The following is a 21178-nucleotide window of genomic DNA, read 5'->3' on the forward strand; positions in this document are numbered from 1 at the left end:
CACGGATTTGATGCATACACACTGGAGAATGAACAACACTTACTTCATTCCAATGATGCTGCAGCCACTACTAGATATCTTCAAACCACTGTTTATCTGGTTATTTTATACGCTACTGAAATTTGGTTATATTTTCTGGCCTCACTTCAAAAACAAGTGTTCGCATGTGAATACTGGACCCTGAAATAGACCACAAATAAGCATTGGCAACCCCCTCAATTGAGAACTACTGACATGGATGAGCTACTTAATGTACCTAGGCTCCCTAGGTTAATTGACATCAAGCATTTCATGACTACAGTAAAAATGTTCAAAGGAGTGATAAATGCCCCGAACATCTTGGATTTCTGTCAGTGACAAAACCCTCTGCCATCCTTGAGGTCTGACCCCACACTAATCCTCAAATACAACTGGCTAAAACTTTGCAATTGTTTCCTACCTGCCCAGGCACTTCCTAAAATACAGGCACTGCTGCATCTGTGCAAGGCTCACGGGGTAGAATTTTTTCCAGTGAGGTCTGTGCTTGCTAAAAAGAGACAGCTTCTACAGGGATGGAATACATTTAAACAGAAAGGGTGCAAGAATATTTGCTGATGCTATCGAGGTATTGTCAGGTGGGTCGGAAAACTGCTAGTTTGGGGGGATTTACAGAATAAACGATTAACGGTAGCCGCAGGCTGAAGGGAAAGTGATTCTTACTCTGCTTCTATTGTAATGAGCAGCCTAGAGATCAAGTTGCTGGGGATTTCAAGAGCTGCTGGGAGTCATCATGGAACAAGTAAATACATGGGTTGTGTTAGGGTAACTAAGAGTAAGAACAAGTGCATGTATATTTGCATGTACACTAATCCTAGAAGTATAGCAAATAAAATTGATGAATTTGAAGTGCTCATCAAGGCATCAAAGGCAGATATTGTTGGGATATCAGAGTCATGGTTGCGTCACACAGATATAAGCAGTGCAGAATTGGAATTTGGAGAGTACAATGTGTACAGAAAGGACAGACAGTGTAGGAGGGGAGGAGGGGGTTATGCTGTTAGTTAAGAAACACATAAAATCTAAGGGAGTGCATCCAGTTGCCATGGGTGGACAGTGCAATGTTGAGTGTTTGGTGTGACATAAACACTGGGAAAGGAAAAATGAGAGTACGAGTATGTTATAGGCCTAATGACTCTGATGAGAACAATGAACAGTTGTGCAGAGAAATGGAATGGGCCAGAAAATCATGTAATGGGGGACTTTAACTTTTTAGATATTGACTGGAACTTGTGCGTTGGTCACCTGCATGCTAGCAAGACTTTTGTGGATTTATTGGAGGACTGTTTTCTATAGCAACATGTTCGAAAGGCAACCAGAGGGAGTAATACCCTTGATTTGATTATCAGCAGTGATTATTCATGCATTGGGAATTTGCAGATAAAGGAACCACTAGGTGACAGTGATCAGAGTGTACTGATGTTGGCTTTACTTAAAGATGTAACTACGATCAAGGGTAAAGGGAAGGGTTTTTGTTTTTGTAAAGGTGACTACAGAGATCTCAGACAGTTTTTAAATTCTATAGAGTGGAATCAACTGATATTACCAATGGTGAATTCTAAATGGGAAGCCTTCAGGGACTTAATCTTGGAGGCTACTAGGCTTTTCATACCAACTAAGAAATACTGTTCAAGGTTCAGGCCTAAATGGATGTCAGATGAATTAATGAGGCTCATGGCAGAGAAGAAAAATGCATGGGATGCATATAAATTATCAGGCAACGCAGAAGCCTTCGAAAGATATAAGCTAGTCTGTAATCAAGTCACAAAGGAGGTTAGGCAGACGAAGGCAGATTACGAGAAATCTTTGGCAAAGGGCGCAAAGAAAAACAGCAAAGAGTTCTTTACTTATGTAAACTCTAGAAGGATGAATCAGGTTGGTCCATTTCCATTTAACATAGATGGTTTGACTATTGATGATCCTGCTCAAGTAGCTGATAAACTGAATGAGTATATTGCATTTACATTCACACAAGGAGTTATTCAAGGAGGGGAATGCCAGAAGTTTACCAAATGCTAACAAGGAGCTAAGTGATTTTGTGATAATTGAGAGCAAAGTGGAGGAGAATTTGTTGAAGTTAAACATAAGGAAGGCACTTGGGGTGGGTGGGATCTATCCAGTTATATTAAAGGAGGCAGCAAAGGAAGTAAGCAAACCCTTAGCTTTAATTATGAGAGCATCCTTAGAGTCAGGGGAGGTCCCTATGGACTGGAGATGTGCAAATGTATCCCAAATTCACAAAGAGGGTTCAAAGGGTGACGCAAATAATCATAGAACTGTTAGCTTAACTTCTGTTCCGAGAAAAATAATTGAGTCACTGGTTAACTTAATCCCGAAAAAGGCCTCTGAGGTTGGGAAAACTCATGTCAACGAAATAGGAAACTCATACACCAACCATTAAGTTCAATTATTACTGTAAACCAAAATGTTGATACAAAAATATAATAAAATTAAAAATTATATTTACAATAAATAAAACTGATATAATCTACCATAAAATAAAATATCATAACTGTATTTACAATAAAATAAAACTGACATGAAGGAAGCCGACGCTTCTGTAAGCTACAGGTTTTATCGCTTTTAATCACGCGTATGTTTTATGGGATGTTTTAATTTTCTGGTAAATTATGTAAGTTTTATTTTATTTTATTTTAATATAAATACAGTTATCATATTTTATTTTATGGTAGATTATATCAGTTATATTTATTGTAAATATAATTTTTAATTTTTATTATATTTTTGTATCAACATTTTGGTTTATAGTAATAATTGAACTTAATGGTTGGTGTCTGAGTTTCCTATTTCATTGATATGGTTAACTTAATGTCCAAGTTTGCACTTGTACTGTACTGTAGCAGATAATACAAAGGTTGGCAAGGTTGTTAATGACACTAAAGACAGTATGCTACTGCAACAGGATCTAGAAAATTTAGCGAGATGGGCTGAGAAGTGGCAACTGAATTTTAACATTGGCAAATGCAGAGTACTGCATATGGGTAGCAGTAACCCAAGAGAAACGTACCAACTCTGTGGTACTACACTCAAGGAGGTGAAGAATGAAAAAGACCTGGGAGTAATTGTGCAGTCAGATATGAAGTTCTCTGAGCAGTGCAGATGTGCTGCCAGAGCAGGTCATGGAATTTTATCAATGCTATATAGGAATTTTGCTAGCAGAGACAAGGAGGTGATTATCCCTTTGTATAAGGCAATGGTCAGGCCACACCTTGAGTACTGTGTACAGGTCTGGAGGCCTCATTTTAGGAAGGATGTAGAGTTGCTAGAACGAGTACAGAGAAGGGCAACAAGATTGGTGAGGGTGCACTTATGAAGCTTAAGTTCTGCAAGTTGTAGCATTTGGAGACTAGGCACCTGTGAGGTGATCTGATTGTTGTGTAAGGCCTTGAATGGTTTGAGCAGGCTCAGTGCTGATGGGATGCTTCCACTTGCTCAGACTAATAACCTGAGGGAACAGATTCAAATTGAGGAAAGACAGTTGTAGAAAAATGCGCGGAAGTTTTCCTTTAGCCAACAGGTAGTTGATTGCTGGAACAGACTTCGATCTGTTGTTGTGGAAGTTGATAGCTTAAATAAATTTAAGGCTGAAATAGACAAACATTTGGAGTGGCCGGATGGGTGAAATTGGAAGTTTTTTTTTTTTTTTTTTTGGCTGATGCTGTATAAGCTTGCTTTCTTGCATCATATGCCTCAACTAATGCTAATCTTGGAATTAGCCTGTGCCAGATTTCTTAAAATTAAACTGTGCCAGATTTCTTAAAATTAAACTGTGCCAGATTTCTTAAAATCGACACCAGCCATCCACCTCTTTTTTGATCAGGAACAACAATTGTTTCTCACCTACATTTGTTTGATCAAAATCCATGGTTTGATTTTAATTCAACTTCCCTGCCTTTATTTTTTAATTGTTCTTGATTTATGCTATGACATTCATATATTTTTTTTCTCTTTATATTTTCATATTTATTATAATTTCATTTTTATATGCTTTTTAATTTTTGTGTAACTTCTAATTTCCTACATAACTTTTCCTTTTCCGAGTTTTTAATCACATGTATAATTTTCCTGCCTTAATGTAAAACTCCTGGCCATGTCACCGTGATGAGTATTATTGTTCCTAATACTTGTACTGTACTTAGCAGCAATTTAAGAAATTCAATTAACTAGCTTCTAGAATTACTTCTCTGAACATTTACCATTTAGTTTTTACACTTTTTAGATTCGTGAACTATTCCCATTCAATTGAATTAGTAATAGTAGTAATAGTAATAGAGGCATGTGATGCAAGAAAGCAAGCGTATGAGCTTATGTAGCATCAGCCAAAGAAAAATAAATTCACACAACCATTCCATCTAAAAGTTTGTCAGTTCCTCCTTGAATTTATTTAAACTATCAACTTCCACAATGACAGACGGAAGTATGTTCCAGCAATTAACCACCAACTGGCTAAAGGCAAATTGCTGCACATCTATTCTACAGCTGTCTTTTCTCAATTTGAATTTATGCCCCTTTAGGTTCGTAATCTGAGCAAGTGGAAGAATCCCATCAGAATTCAGCGTGCTCAACCCATTCAAGGCCTTATACACCTCAACAGATCACCTCGCAGGTGCCTATTCTCCAGCCGCTGCAATTTGCAGAAATTAATTAAGCCTCTCTTGGGGGCACCTCTATAGCCAGGTGGGCAGGAGCAGCAGTGCGTAGCACACGCTTCTTGATTAGACCAGGGTTCGAGCCTGTGACCACCAAATACGGAGGATGTGGAAAGGTCAGGGAATGACCACCACATATCCCCGGAGCAATATGGCCTTAGTTGCTAATACTGCTAAAAAAAAAAACTAGCCTCTCTTGGTAAGAGGACCCCTTCATTCCCCCTCACCAATCTTGTTGCCCTTCTCTGTACATGCTCAAGCAAATCTATATCCTTCCTAAAAGGCATGGCCTGACCTGACCATTGCCTTATTCAAAGGGATAATCACCTCCTTTTCCCTGCTAGCAAAATTCCTGTATATCATTGACAAAACCCCATGACCTGCTCTGGTAGCCTGTCTGCCAGAGCAGGTCATGGGGTCATAAAACTTCATATGCCTTCAAACTGTAGTAGCCTGCTGACGAGGCTACTACAGACGGTCGTTTTCAAAGCCGCTAAGTGGATTTTTCTTATTTATTGATTTGAAATTATTGTTTTTCTAAAACTTTTGATTTAAATTTAGTAGTATAACATTATTTTGTGATTTTCTGATTAATTTGGTGTATTTATTCTTTACTCGGCCTTGTAATTGCATAAAAGTATCGGTAAAGGTTTCCACGTGTTTCAACTCCGCTAACCGTTCGTAATTTTCCCGCCTTTGTGATATGATATACCGTACTAGATAGCGTTAGTTGAACTTCGTTAGCAGTTAAATTGTACGTTTAAATAAATACATATAACGACTTAGATTACAAACGTAATATAATTAATTTTATTTAACATAATTAATTATACATATAACCACTTAGGTTACGTAACATAAATAATTAGTAAAAACAAATAATTAATACATAACTTGATACGAAAGTTATATAAAGGGATTTCGCAGATAACACTCGTTACTGAAACGTAAATATTTCGTAGATAACACTCGTTACTGAAACGTAAATATTCCGTAGATAACACTCGTTACTGAAACATAAATATAGCGTTATAACTGTGTTTGGATACAAGTTTAGGATTTAATTTTGTACAGAAATCGAAATTTTATTGAAAGTAACTCTAAATCATGACTCAAACCAGAGCAGCAAAGCAAAGGGCTCAAGCTAATGGGAATGCTGTGGCCCAGGGGAGAACTGAGGGGGGCAGTTGTCCTCTGAATCACAGCCTTGTAAGATGCACTATTTGCTTGATGTTTGCGGAGCAGTCAAGTATGGGACATGATACTGCCATGGGGGATGTCTTTGTGTGTGTGCGATGCAAGGAGTGTAAGGAGATAAGGCGACAACTCAGCGTTGTTATGGGCCTATATGAGAGCTTGAAGGATAGGGTGGATGCCCTCGAAGGATTACAAGTGAGGGGCCCATCAAGCTCTCAGCTGCCCACACCAATGCCAGAGCTTGCACTTGGTCATCGCGGAACACAGCGGCAACCCCCAAGGCAGAATGCGCTGGTCCCAAAGGAACTAGTAGTTGTTGGTGACTCTATTGTCAGGGAAACGGGAAACATGCTTTGTAAAAAGGATAGGTGGAATAGGACCAGGGTATGTCTGCCAGGGGCAAAAGTTGATGACGTTGTAGAGCGGATATCATCTTTTAAGGGCACAAAAGGTGATATAGTTGTACACGTTGGCACTAATGACATTAAGAGTAGGAGACCGGCGGAATTACTTGACAAGTACAGGTCACTGATGAAAAAAAGCCGTGAATTAGGGTTGAAATTGAAAGTGTCTGCAATTCTGCCCAGACACGATAGGAGGGAGTATATGATGAGAGCCCTGTCAATCAATTCGGCCCTGGAAAGATTGTGCAGGGCTCAAGGGGTAGAATTTTTTTCAGCCTGGTCTGTACTTGTTAACAGGAGAGACTGCTTCTACAGGGATGGGATACACTTAAATAGAAAGGGTGCAAGAATGTTTGCTGATGCTATCGAGGCAATGTTAGGTGGGTCGGAAAACTGCTAGATTGGGGGGATACAAGGACTAATAGATTAACAGTAGCCACTGGCAGAGGTGAAAGTGATTCTTGCACTGCTTCTATTGGAATGAGCCGCAGCCTGGAAAATAAGATGCAGGATATTTCAGAGACTGCTGGGAATCATTGGGGTACAAGTAAACACATGGGTTGTGTTAGGGTAGCTAAGAAAAAGAACAGGTGCATGTATACTTGTGTGTACACCAATGCTAGGAGTTTAGTAAATAAATTTGATGAATTTGAGGTATTGCTCAAAACATCAAAGGCAGATATTGTGGGGATTTCAGAGACGTGGTGTCACACAGATATAAGAAATGCAGAACTGGAATTTGGGGAGTACAATGTCTACAGAAAGGATAGACAGGATAGGAAGGGAGGAGGGGTTATGCTATTAGTTAAAAAACACATAAAATCCAAGGAAGTGAAGCCAGTCGACATCGCTGGACAGTGCAGTGTCGAGTCAGTTTGGTGTGACATAAGCATTGGGAGATCAAAATTGAGAGTAGGAGTGTGCTATAGGCCTAATGACTCTGATGAGTATAATAAGAAACTGTTCGGAGAAATAGAGTGGGCCAGTAAATCAGAGAGTCTTATAATGGGGGATTTTAATTTCCCAGATATTGACTGGAATTTGGGGGCTGGTCACTCACACAGTAGCAAGGCTTTTGTGGATTTATTGGATGATTGTTTTCTACATCAGCATGTTCGGGAGGCAACTAGAGGGAGTAATACTCTTGATTTGATTATCAGTAGTGATTCTTCATGCATTAAGAATCTGCAGATAAATGAACCACTTGGTGGCAGTGATCACAGTGTGCTGAAGTGGGAGTTACTCAAAGAGGTAACTACCATTAGGGGTAAAGGGAAGGGGTATTGCTTTCGTAAAGGCGACTACAATGGACTGAGACAGTATTTAAATTCTATACAGTGGGATCAACTGATGATATTGCCAACAGCAAATTCAAAATGGGAAGCATTCAAAGAACTTATCGTGGAAGCTACTAGGCTTTACATACCAACTAAGAAATATTGTTCAAGGTTTAGGCCTAAATGGTTGTCAGATGAACTAATGAGGCATATGGCAGAGAAGAAAAATGCATGGGATACATACAAATTAACACGTGACACGGACGCCTATGATAGATACAAGTTGATCTGTAACCAAGTTACAAAGGAGGTTAGGCAGGCGAAGGCAGATTACGAGAGATCCTTGGCAAGGGATGCGAAGAAAAACAGCAAAGAGTTCTTTACTTATGTAAACTCTAGAAGGAAGGGGATGAATCAGATTGGTCCACTTGAGATCGATGGGTCAACTGTTGATGACCCTGCTCGGGTAGCTAACAAACTAAATGAATATTTTGCATCGACATTCACACATGAGGAGTTATTCAGCGAGGGGAATGCCAGAGGTGTATTCAACTCTAGCAGTAAGCTAGAGAATCTTGTAATAACTGAGAGCAAAGTGGAGGAGAAATTGTTGAAGATAAACACAAGAAAGGCACCTGGGGTGGATGGGATCTATCCAGTTATATTAAAGGAGGCAGCAAAGGAGGTAAGCAAACCCTTAGCCATAATTATGAGAGCTTCCTTGGACTCAGGGGAGGTACCCATTGACTGGAGATGTGCAAATGTGACCCCAATTCACAAAGGGGGATCAAAGGCTGACACAAGTAATTATAGACCTGTGAGTTTAACTTCTGTTCCCGGAAAATTAATGGAGGCACTGGTGAAAGAAGCACTGCAGGATCATCTAGACAAGACTTCAGTTATAGCTAGGACACAGCATGGTTTTGTTAAGGGGAAGTCTTGCCTGACCAATTTGATTGGATACTATGATGCAGTCACAAAAGAACTGGATGCAGGGAATAACTTTGATATTATATACTTGGATCTTAGAAAGGCTTTTGATACTGTTGCACATGGAAGACTGCTGCACAAATTGGAGCAGTGTGGCATTGGAGGCAAGTTGCTGCTATGGATAAAGGGGTGGTTGAGGGGGAGAAGACAGAGAGTGGTAATCAATGGACACTGCTCATCGTGGACTAATGTTATTAGTGGAGTCCCTCAGGGTTCAGTATTGGGGCCTTTATTGTTTTCTGTATTTATAAATGATATTGATGATGGTATATCAGGCTTAATGTCCAAGTTTGCAGACGATACGAAGGTTGGCAGGGTTGTCAAGGACACTACTGACACTATGCTGCTGCAACAGGATTTGGAAAGGTTGAGCAGATGGGCTTCGAGGTGGCAAATGAAGTTTAACATTGACAAATGTAAAGTACTACATATGGGAAACAGCAACCCCAGAGCAACGTATCAACTCTGTGGTACTACACTGACAGTGGTAGAGAATGAAAGGGACCTGGGGGTGGTGGTGCAGGCAGATATGAAGTTCTCTGAGCAGTGCAGACGAGCTGCAAGAGTAGCTCATGGTGTATTGTCAATGATATATAGGAATTTTTCTAGCAGGGATAAGGAGGTGATTATTCCCTTGTATAAGGCAATGGTCAGGCCACACCTAGAGTACTGTATACAGGCCTGGAGGCCTCATTTCAGGAAGGATGTAGAGCTGCTGGAACGAGTACAGAGAAGGGCAACTAGATTGGTGAATGGGACAAAGGGGTTCTCTTACGAAGAAAGGCTTAAGTTTTGCAAATTACAGTGTCTGGAAACTAGGCACCAGCGGGGTGATCTGATAGAGGTGTACAAAGCCTTGAATGGTTTGAGCATGCTCAATGCTGATGGGATTCTTCCTCTAGCTCAGAAAAATCACCTGAGAGGGCATAAATTCAAATTGAGGAAAGACAGATGTAGGATAGATGTGCGGAAATTTGCCTTTAGCCAGCGGGTGGTTGGTGGGTGGAACAGACTTCCATCCCTTGTCGTGGAAGTTGATAGCCTAAATAAGTTTAAGGCTCAGCTGGACAGGTATTTCGAACGAACAGAGGGGTGAAGTGGAAGTGGTTATTTTTATTTATTTATGTTACTTTTTTTTTTTTTTTTTTTGGCTGATGCTGCATAAGCTTGCTTTCTTGCATCAAATGCCTCTACTAATGCTAATGCTAATGCTAATATCTGACTGCACAATTACTCCCAGGTCTTTTTCATTTTCTACCACCCTAAGTGTAGTACCACACAGTTGGTTCACATAATACTTTTCCATAATTTCTCTTGCAAAAATGGAAATACCTCCCAAAACTCTTTACAATGGTTACCTCTTTAAATACTTCCCAGATTAATACCATTGCATTGTTCAAAACCTGACAACTCAGCATCTTGAAATTGCCTGTTTTTGGATTTTACCCATTTTTCAAGAATAAATCTAACCAATCAAAAAACATCGAAATTCAAGCAGTTATATAAAGGAGGAATGTACTGGCAGTGCAGACATCTACTCTTTAATAATTTTCTATGTTAATGTATGTTTTTTAACTATATTATTTTATAGTTAATAAAATTACTCAGTTACTGATCACCTTTAAAATCACTTTGGTAATATTCCATTAAAAAAAAAACAAAATGATAATTCATTGTCCTCTACTGCAAGGAAGAATCCCTTATGTTCTCTTCTGCTGTAGTGCAGAAGAGAACGGTGCACTGAGTGTGGGCCATCAGAATGGAGTGGAGATTCTTCATTGAGAGCTCAGTGACAAGCTTAAAAACATAAAAAAATTTCTGTCCAAATGTGATAAAAAAAAAAGTTCCAGATCGACAAATAACTTAAACCTGTAAATAAGCATAATAGACCTTGCCTTTCAATTGAAACACACTATATATTTTACTGCAAGTGGCAGTCACAGAGAGTGAACATATTGTTGTTAGCTCCAGCGGATTAATTATAAGGGATTAAATCAGGGATCTACATAGACTAATTTTTATTTCCTTAATTTGTTTAAATTATCTTGTAAGTTTTAATATCTTTAATTCTATGATTTCAGCAATTTTGCGAAATTATTTTTACAATATTTTGTAAATTTATAAGTATTTCTGCTGATTCATTCTTTTCAGTAACTTGGTAAGATTAAATTTTAACTGGTATGATATTTTGTTAATTTGAATGGTGTATTATTTTGCTAATTTAAATTCTGTAATATTTTCTAAGTTCAAATCTTACCTAAATAATGGTTGTTGCAAGATCCACTTTCAAGAATTTGTTGCTTATATAATCCCTGTCATGTATTCTAATCTCAGTATAATAAACAACCAAGTTCAACTGACAATTCTTTTCTTTGCACACAATGTAAGAAGTGTACTGATCTCAAATTAAAACATGGCACATTATGAGATGAATTTCCGTTACTGAAGAAATGAGTTCTTGCCCTAAGAAAAAATAAAAGTGGAAGCTCATCAGGGACTCAAATATGTAGTCACTTGTGAAGTGATGCACTCCGATTGAGGTCCCAGGATAGAACAGTCAAGTGCATACTGCTTTGGTTCAAGCAGGTTTAGTTTCACTGGGAGACTATTGTCAGGAAAGTGGGTTACATTTTTTGTAATAAGGATAGGTGGACTAAGGGTGGTTTGCCGGGAATAACAATTAATGATGTTACCAGCAGATTATCAGATTTTAAGGTGAGAAAAGAGAGCATTATTGTTCATGTGGGGACTTACAATATTAAACAAACACAAGCTGACGATTTATTGGTTAAATATAGGACCATGCTGAAAATATTCCTGAGTTAGGTGAGAATGTGTATGTGTGCAATTATGCCCAGACAGAATAGGACAAAATAGGCTGAAAGCCCTGTGGATTAATTCTAGACTTGAGGGACTCTGCAAGGCTTTTGGGGTAAAATTTTTTTATCAGTGTGGCCCACATTTATAGGTCGAAAGAATTTATTTTGTAGACAGAATTCATTTGAACAAAGATAGTGCAAGTGTTTTTGCCACTAACCATGAGGACACCTTAATGGTTCAGGAAAACTGCTACTTGGGGTGTGGGTAATATAGACGTGTTTATCTGATGATATGGGTCAAAGTAATGCTCGCACACTCAAGAATTTTGCTTGTTGCTGCAATAGCTGATGGCACCTCCATAGCCAGGTGGGCAGGAGCAGCAGTGCGTAGCACACGCCTCTTGATTAGACTGGGGTTCGAGCCTGTGATCCACCAAATACGGAGGAGGCAGAAAGGCACCAAATACGGAGGAGGCAATATGGCCTTAGTTGCTAATGCTCCTAAAAACCAAATAACAGCAACAGCAATAGCTGTTATTGGCAAAGAGTTCTAATAGTATTGTTTCAAACGAACAGATGTTTTTGCTAGGAAAACAGGCTTAAATAACTTTGAGGGGGTATCTTAGGATGGTAAACTATATAATAATAACTTAGCCTTAACTGTATTTACAGTAATCAGGAGTGTTTTCAATAAAATGAGTGAATTTGAACTCCTGGTTGGGTTAGCTGACATAATAGGCCTAATGGAAATGCGGTGTCATCCAACAGTAAAAAGAAATATAGAATAATGAGTTTAACTATGGTATGCACAATGTATTTAAGAAAGATAAGGAAGATCAGAGTGGTGGCGGAGTCATACACCTTATCAAAAGCAGCCTGAATTTTAAAAAAAGCACTTTCACAGATTCAGAAGTTGCATATACCACAGAGAATCTGCGTGGTGTGAGTTAGTTGGAAGCAAAGGTATAATGAGAATGGTAGTAATGTACAGAGCAGAAGATTGTGAATAGTATGGAATGGGTGAGCAAACACGAGTGTCTTATTATGGTTGATTTCAATTTTTCCCTAATTGATTGGAGTAAGTGGGAAGGAAACTCACCATGAGGATCAAAACTTTTAAATAAACTCAATGCCTACTTCTTTCACCAGCATTTTAGAGAAAATACTAGCGGTTAGAGTATTCCAGACTTGATCATTATTCACAAATCAGATAATATCACAGGGCTTGCACTACAGGAACCGTTGGCAAGAAGTGATAATGCAGTTGTTAGTTGGAAGATTTAAGAAAAATGTTGCGCTTATTAAAGGCATGGGTTTTAATTTCAGAAAAGGGGACTGCAACAGTTTAAAACACTACATGGTATCCATAAATCATGGTGAATACATTAGAATTATGGAATATCTTTAAAGCAGTAATCACAGAAACCATGAATGCATATAAATATACCATTAAGAAAGTATGGCATGAGGAGGATGTTGAGATGGATGAATACTGGGCTGTCAAGTCCAAAGCAGAAAAAGATGGCATGGGAAAGTTACAGAGCTGTGAAAAGTATTGAAGCCTACAACAGCTACAGGTTGATTTACAATCATATGACAGAAAAGGGTAGAATGGCAAAGGCTGAGTACAAGAAAGTACTGGCTAAAGAAATAAAGAACAGAGACAAGGAATTCTTCATGTATGTGAATACAAAGAAGAAGAAAATGAATCAGATTGAACCCTTGGGTAATGTGGGTGTGAGAAAGTGTTAGATAACCCAGCTGATGTTGATCAATTGAATAGGCACTTTGCATTGATCTTTACTGATAAAATACTCATCTCGATGAGTAAAGGCTGTGGTAGTGAGGATGAGATATATGAAGTTAATGGTATCGAAATTACAGATGATTGTTTGTTAGAAAAACTTTTGAGCCTAAAGGCAAGTGAGGTTCCTGGAGTTTATGGCACATATCCAGTAATGTTTGAAGGAAGTGGTTAGAGAATGCATTGTACCATTAAGGTTAATTATAAGGGTATAATTAGACTAAGGAGAGATTCCTTTGGATTGGAGAAGTGCAATGTTTCACCAGTACATAAAGGTGGCTCTAAGAGTGAAGTAACTACAGGTGGGTAAGTCTGGCTGTAATGGTTGGGAAAATCTTGGAGGCAATGAATAAGGGTGCAGTTTAATTTAGGTAGATTTATTTAGGTAGAAATGGCATTCTGAAGAACATACAATATGGTTTTGTTAAGGAAAAATCATGTTTAATTTACCTGGTTAGCTATTTTGACACAGTTACTTATGAGCTACATGCAGGAAGTAATTCAATATTTTTTATTTGGACTTTAAAAAGGTATTTGACTTGGTCCCTCATGAGAATTTACTGTATAAGCTGAAATAGGTGGGGATCGTAGAAAAGATGCTAAGGTGGAACGCAGGAGGCAGAGATTTGTGATTAATGGATATTTTTCTGAATGATGCAGTGTCACAGTGGGGTTCACTTGGTTCTTCACCACTGTCATTTTTGGTTTTCATAAACAGTGCATTTATGAAAGTGCGTGATGTCAAAATTTTCAGATGATACAAAGATTGGGAGAGTGATTACTCTCCTAATCTATGTATCATCTGAATACTCCTTCAGAACAACTTGAACAGGCTTCAAGTGTGGTCAGAAAGGTGGCAGTTATGTTTTAATACTACAAAATGCAAGGTTTTACATTTCAGGAATAGCAACCCCAAAATAACTCATATGCTTGGTGGGATTGAATTAAAAATAGTAGAGAAAGAAAGAGATCTTTATTCCTCTACTGTTTATGATTCAATCCCACCTTGGAGTATGTATGATATAGATGGATATGAAGTTCTCTGAGCAGTCCAGAAAGGTGACCAGGAAAGCCCATTGTGTCCTGTCAATGAATTACACTGGTCAATAAATTTTCAATATTTTTTTGGGGAAAGTATTTTTTCTGTATTGTTTTGCATGTGCAGAGTTAAGAAATCAGCATTAAAAAAATTATTTTGCTCAAGTTTTGAAAATACTCTTTATGTCTTATATTCTTTAAAATGCGCTACATAGGCCTAAAATGAAATAAATAAAGAACATCCACCAACTGTTTTTATATATCTTATATTGAAAAAACATGTTATATTATAAAAAAAAAACTTTACAAAACAGTTTAAAATAATAATTGATACATTTTTAGCTATTGAAAAAAAAATTAAATCACATTAATCAGCAAAATACATAAAATCGCTTGATTCACACTACGCTTCTTCTTCGCCTGTTGTTTGTACCCCACATCTGCAGCATCTCTTGTCACAGTCCAGCAATAATCAGCCAGCATTGTAGAGTTCTATTTTCCTTTGTATTGCTTCTCTATCACCAGGATATCCTGATGGAACCTTGCCATGCTCATTACTTAATGTGCCACAGTTGTCTGGGTAAAAATCGAAATGGGATGAAGAAAGTGTATTTTTAATGATATGTTGCAGCTAATTTGGGGTATGATGGCAGAAGGTTTCTCACATGCTGTTTATAGTTATCTGCTTTGTTGTTTCCCAAAAAATGTTGTTGCTACAAGTTTGAAAGCATCCCAGGCCACTTTCTCATCACCATGGAGGATCTGGTCAAAGTTTTTGTCCTTGAGAAGGTTCTGTATCTGTGGGCCAATGAATGTGCCTTCCTTTATTTTGGCCTTACTAAGTCTTGGAAATTTTACTTGGTATTTGAAAGCTGGCCCATCTCGACCCATGGCCTTAACAGATTGTTTTGTAAATCCCAATTTTATGTGTAGGGGAGGATTTTGCTTGGCTCATCTGGTGGACTGTAATGCACATTTATCCCTGGATCTAGTGATTGCCTTGAAGGTCAGTCTTTTCTTGTGTAATAAGAAGACTGTGGTCTACTGTCCCATTTGCAAATAAAACAGCAAAATTTTGTGTTTCCTGCTGCATGCCTAACAAGGTAGCGGTAACTTTTTAAGTCACTGTAAATCTGCCATTGATACTCCTTGTAGTTAATGGATTTAATAAGATGATTCTTTCATATGAACTGCATGGCCTATTGGAATTGATGGTAGAACATTGCCATTATGTAGTAGCACTGCTTTTAAATTCAGTTTAGAAGAATCTACAAAGAGTCTCCATTCTTGAGGATTGTTGTCAATGTTAAATGAGTCCATTAAACCATTGATGTCAGTGCAGACAAGAAGATTATTTTCCATTTTGAAAAAACTGGGTTAAATCCTTTTGGTAGCACCAGTATACAGACACTTTAACATTATCTTGAAGGTGATTGCACTGTTGCATTTTGAGCCTAAAAGTTCTGCCTTATTTTTTGGTAAATCAAGATCTCTGATAAGATAATTTAATTCATTTGACATAATTTTGTGTGGCTGTGTAGAGAGGGAATTGAAAATAAGATTAGGATCTGATGTGGAAGGTTCAGGTGATTTATCTTGGCCAGCACCTGACTTTTCTTCAGATTCTAAAACATATTCAGCTGGTGGCTCATGAACAGGAAGTCCTTCTCTATGGGATGCCAGTCAAATAGCAGATGGTATTATTCGGGTAGCTTAAGGGCCACATTTTCTTCTTGGAAATCCCTTGCTGAACAGGTGACAGACATCATACAAAAATAAGTCAGTTATATGATCTGAAGGCTCCCTCCATATCATAGACATGGCAAAAGGCATTGAGCGGCCTATTTTATTTAACCAGCTGTGGAAATTAGAAGCACAAGTATTGCAACAATTATCAGCACCCAGCTTTTGCCTTTGTCCCCAACGTTGCGGCCAAAATAACAGTTGTATACATTTTTATCATCAGAGTACTGGCACGCTTCTGTGATGTAAATGTCACTTTGCTACAAACAAAACAAAAATTATCCACACTATTTACACACTTGCACAGCATGCCAGATTTTAAGTTTTTACTCAGTCAAACACAAGTGTAGCATGGATAAATCCTTGACTCAGACTGACTGATGCATCTAGACTGGAAATAGTGTTACTCAGCACCAATGGCTGCAATGGCTGCCACACAAACTGTACCACCTCAAATCCCAAAAATAAATTAAAGCTTATACATAAGCCAAATAAAAAAAAAAAAAAATTCCATTTCACCCATCAATTCTCTCCAAACATTTGTCTAGTTCTGCCTTGAATTTATTTAAGCTGTCAACTTCCACAACGACACATGGAAGTTTGTTCCAGCAATCGACCACCCTCTGGCTAAAGGCAAATTTCTGCACATCTATTCGACAACTGTCTTTCCTCAACTTTAATTTATGCTCCCCTTCAGGTGCACAATCTGAGCAAGAGGAAGAATCCCATCAACTTGCTCAAACCATTCAAGACTTTATACACCTTAGTTAGATCACCTCGCAGGTGCCTAGTCTCCAGACACTACAATTTGCAGAATTTAAGCCATTCTCTGTAAGAGCAACCTTTTGTTCCCCTCACTAATCTCGTTGACTTTCTCTGTACTTGTTCCAACAGCTCCACATCCTTCCTAAAATGAGGCCTCCAGACCTGTATGCAGTGCTGGAGGTGTGACCTGACCATTGCCTTATACAAGGGGATAATTACCTCCTTATCCCTGCTAGCAAAATTCCTGCATATCATTGACAAGACCTCATAAGCTGCTCTGGCACCCTGTCTACACTGCTCAGAAAACTTCACATCTGACTGCATAATTACCCCCACCTGGTGCTTTTCATTCTCCACTACTCTGAGTGTAGTACCACACAGTTGATATGTAGGGTTACTGCTATCCATATGCAGTACTTTGCATTTTTCAGTTTTAAACTTCAGTTACCACCTCTCAGCCCATCTGCCCAACTTTTTCAGATCCTATTGCAGTAGCATACTGTCATTAACAACCCTGCCAACCTTCGTATTGTCTGCAAACTTGGACATTAAGCCTGATATACCTTCATCAATATCATTGATAAATATAGACAACAACAATGGGCCCAACACCAAACCCTGGGGGACTCCACTAATAACATTAGCCCACGAAGAGCAGTGTCCATTGATTACCACTCTGTCTTCTCCCACTCAACCATCCCTTTATCCATAGCAGCACTGTGATAATATTTAAGTAAAATTAAATGTAACAAGTCTTCTCTTTTAGTGAAGCGTTACTTATTCGAGGTAGACTTGTTACATTCCATGTAGACTTGTTACATTTCCATGTAACAAGTCTACATGGAAACTCGTTGTGAAGGAAGAGCACAATATGAGATACAGATAAAATGATGCCCTTCACACTACTTACGTAGGTTTTTGTTTAAGAGTTGTCTATGGTATGTTTACACCAATATTATATACTTTTTTATATATTTTGTTTTATCTTTCTATCTTTTTTTTTTACTAGTGTGTTAAAAGGCTGTGACTTCTTTGGTACTTTTTTTTTTGTTTTCATTTTGTGCAAAAAGTTGCCTTAATAGGCAAAATCAATTACAGATTTGGAATTAACACTTAAAAATGTGCAAGTTTGCCTATTTGAATTAAAATTCCGAAATTGTTTTAAAAAACTGTATGCTACTGTTATGAATGCCATATTAAAAGTTGAAGAAGAAAAGTTTACTGTAAATTCATTTTGTTTTTATTTATATACCTAGTTTAAGGAAAGTTAAAAATAAAAATGCATTCTGTTTAATTTGTAATAAACTAATTTGTGTGTATAATATTATATATAGTGCTCCCAATTTTTAGCAACAATACTGGTCCGCATAAACGATCAGGTTCTGGAGTTATAAAAGAGATTCCTAGGGAGGCCTTACATGCTATTATGACCAGGTAAATACAATGGTTTATAATACAACTGTTTTGCTCTAACTAACATGAGTGATGCACTTCTGAAAAAAAAAAGCTTGTTTTGGTCAAATTTGCACTATTGAATAACCTTTTCCCATAAGTACAGTGTTACAGCAGGAAGTTTAGTTCCTGATGGATCTTAACAAGCACATTTTTCCATATATAAAATGGATTTGAGTAGCAAATTAGCATGAAATTACAATAATAGACATGGAAATAAATCAAGTTTATAATAATGTAAAATTGCCTCTAAATATGTTATTTTAATAGTTTGAAGAAGTGTAGACCTCAAAGCTTTATTGATATTGTTTAAAATATAAAAGTCTGAATTGAGGAATTGCTAAAATTATTTTTATTTTAATAATTTTGACAATTTTACAATTCAAAGTTTTAGATTTTGTAAAAAAATATTTTTTTCCTGTTGATTACAGGTTAAAAAAAACGCTGCATTGGTTTTTAAAATTTAAATGTTTTTAATTTGTTTATTTTATACACAGTAGTACATACTTACCAGTAACTCATTTATGTAAGGTTACTAAACAATATATAGACTCAATTAACTTGTAATTATAGTTTGAAGAGGCAACAGTCAGTTTAGAATGTTCTTTTATTTGTGCTTAAGGATGCACACACAGTAAATAAAATAGAATAATCCAAACATTGTTAGAGAGGAAACTGTATGCCACTGTTATGAATGCCATATTAAAAGTTGAAAAAGAAAAGTTTACTGTAAATTCATTTTCTTTTTATTTATTTTTACATTTTTATACCTAGTTTAAGGAAAGTTAAAAATAAAAATGTATTCTGTTTAATTTGTATGTATAATATTATATATACTATATTATATAAGGATATATAACATACTATAAATATATATATATATATATATATATATATATATATATATATATAGTATATTATATATTAACCTGGCTTTTGAACATTAACAATAAACTAAAAACCTGGTATCTTTTTACCACGTGCTACGTATATTTCATGTTAGAAACAGAGGCCTTACTTTTTGCTGCATTTTGACAGCTGGCCCTTGTTAACGACGTTGAAATCATCTGAAGTACAGCACTAAGTACTTATAATATAATATTTTTGACTTTCTGTGCTGCAGGTTTGAATTGTGTTATTTTATGACTGCCTTTCCATTTTAGCTAAGCCGTTGGTTGATTACACTACCTGCTGTTCTCTCTCTCCATACTAAAGCATAACCTCCTATCGTTTATATATATAGACAAATATACTATTATCAGTGTATTAGGTGGAGGAGCTGAACTGTTAGGCATAATTACCATGGAAAAATTGAGAACATGCATGGTAAAAACAGATTATCTGAAATAAAATGAAATTAAGGTTTAACATAAAACTAAATGATAGTACCTAAAGCCGTGGGTCCTAGAACTTTAACTACTTCGTCAAAGGTTCGGCAGCAAAAATTGTAGGAGCCACCGTAATAAGCCTGGTCTCTGTTTCTGTTATGATGTACACATTAAAAAGTGCGTACGTATACATCATAGCCGACCTGACAGAGACCAAAAGGATGGATTAAAATTAAAGGTGTGATAAGTGAGTGGGCTCCTTATATAAGGAGCCCACTCACTTTTCATAAAAATATTGATACACCTTGTTAAATCTCTCACTTTATCTTCTTCGCCTAATTTTTTTAATGCAAAGTTCTTATATAGCAACTATAAAACTTTCCATCTCATTATTGTTTAGAACACCTAGCACATAGTAAATTGCATAAAATAGATACTTTTTGAAATTATCTTGTAAATTGTAACAATGAAAGTAATAAAATCAGTTTATATGCAAGAGCCACCCAAAAAAAGTAATAATTCTAATTTCTTATCTGAATAACTATTACTGCAACTAAAGTGTAATCTTCAGAAAAGAAACATTTCTGTTTCTTTCTTACCACTGCTGATAGTTTTTCATATCTATCACTCAGAGGATTTTGTATGTAGCAGTAAAAAATAGCCAGTATGTTGAGAATCGTATTAACAAGTGATCTGTTATAAAGATGGGATAGGCAGCTGCTCCTTATCCTTCATTTAACTCTTATGAACTATATGTAGGATGAGGAAGAATAGCCCATCCCATCACTAGCACATTTTGTCTCCTTGCAGACTTTGCCCCTTGTGCCTCTTATTTGTTAGAACCTGTCAGAGATGCTTTATATAAAAGAGACATATTGAATGTGATGATTATATGATGACAACGGTTCATCACTACTTTGTGTGAATTTTTATACAGTTAACTTTTTAATTATCTATATATGTCTTACCTTTAATTCTTTTACAAGAATAAAGTTTTAACAGAAATATTTTACAGGTCTTCACTTATGAAGTTTATTATGAAGATAACTGTAAGTATATTATATTTTTTGTAACATTTACTCTGTAATGTTTAATTTTAACAATATTGTCTTTATTTTTAATAACAATCTTTATTTTTAAATTAACTAGTTTAACCCAGTTTTAATATTGATATTAAAATAGTTGAACTGAATGATGCACGGATCTTATATTACATCTGCCAACAATCAAATAAAAGAAAAATGAAGTACTGTCTTCCTAGTTTTATATTTTATCTACTTCTTCAAAATGTTATCTGCTTGCTCTTTAAATCTGTATATGTCTTTGACTATATACAGGGTTGAGCAGGCTCAATCCTGATGGGATTCTTCCTCTTGCTCAGATTACGAACCTGGTGGGGGGGGGCATAAGTTCAAATTGAGGAAAGACAGTTATAGAATAGATGTGCTAAATTTGCCTTTAGCAAGCAGGTAGTTGATTGCTGAAACAAACTTCCATCTGTCATTGTGGAAGTTGATAGATTAAATAAATTCAAGGAGAAACTGGACAAATGTTTAGAGGGAATGGATGCGTGAAGTGGGTGGGTTTTTTTTTTTTTTTTTTGGCTGATGCTACATAAGCTTGCTTTGTTGCATCACATGCCTTGATTACTACTA

General features: G+C 36.9%; 1 protein-coding gene across 1 annotated transcript in view; it reads left to right on the top strand.

Moving 5' to 3' along the window:
* IntS8 (integrator complex subunit 8) overlaps positions 1-21178 on the top strand; it is a 232475-nt gene that overhangs the window by 169880 nt on the left and 41417 nt on the right. The window contains exons 19-20 of the mRNA XM_090368890.1: positions 18078-18177; positions 20539-20572. Of these exons, the coding sequence (XP_090225016.1) occupies positions 18078-18177; positions 20539-20572 (134 nt within the window). The remainder of the gene's footprint in view (positions 1-18077; positions 18178-20538; positions 20573-21178) is intronic.

Source organism: Mastigoproctus giganteus, chromosome 2 (genome assembly GCF_048544385.1).
Source record: "Mastigoproctus giganteus isolate SK-2022 chromosome 2, ASM4854438v1, whole genome shotgun sequence".
Taxonomy (NCBI): Eukaryota; Metazoa; Arthropoda; class Arachnida; order Uropygi; family Thelyphonidae; genus Mastigoproctus; species Mastigoproctus giganteus.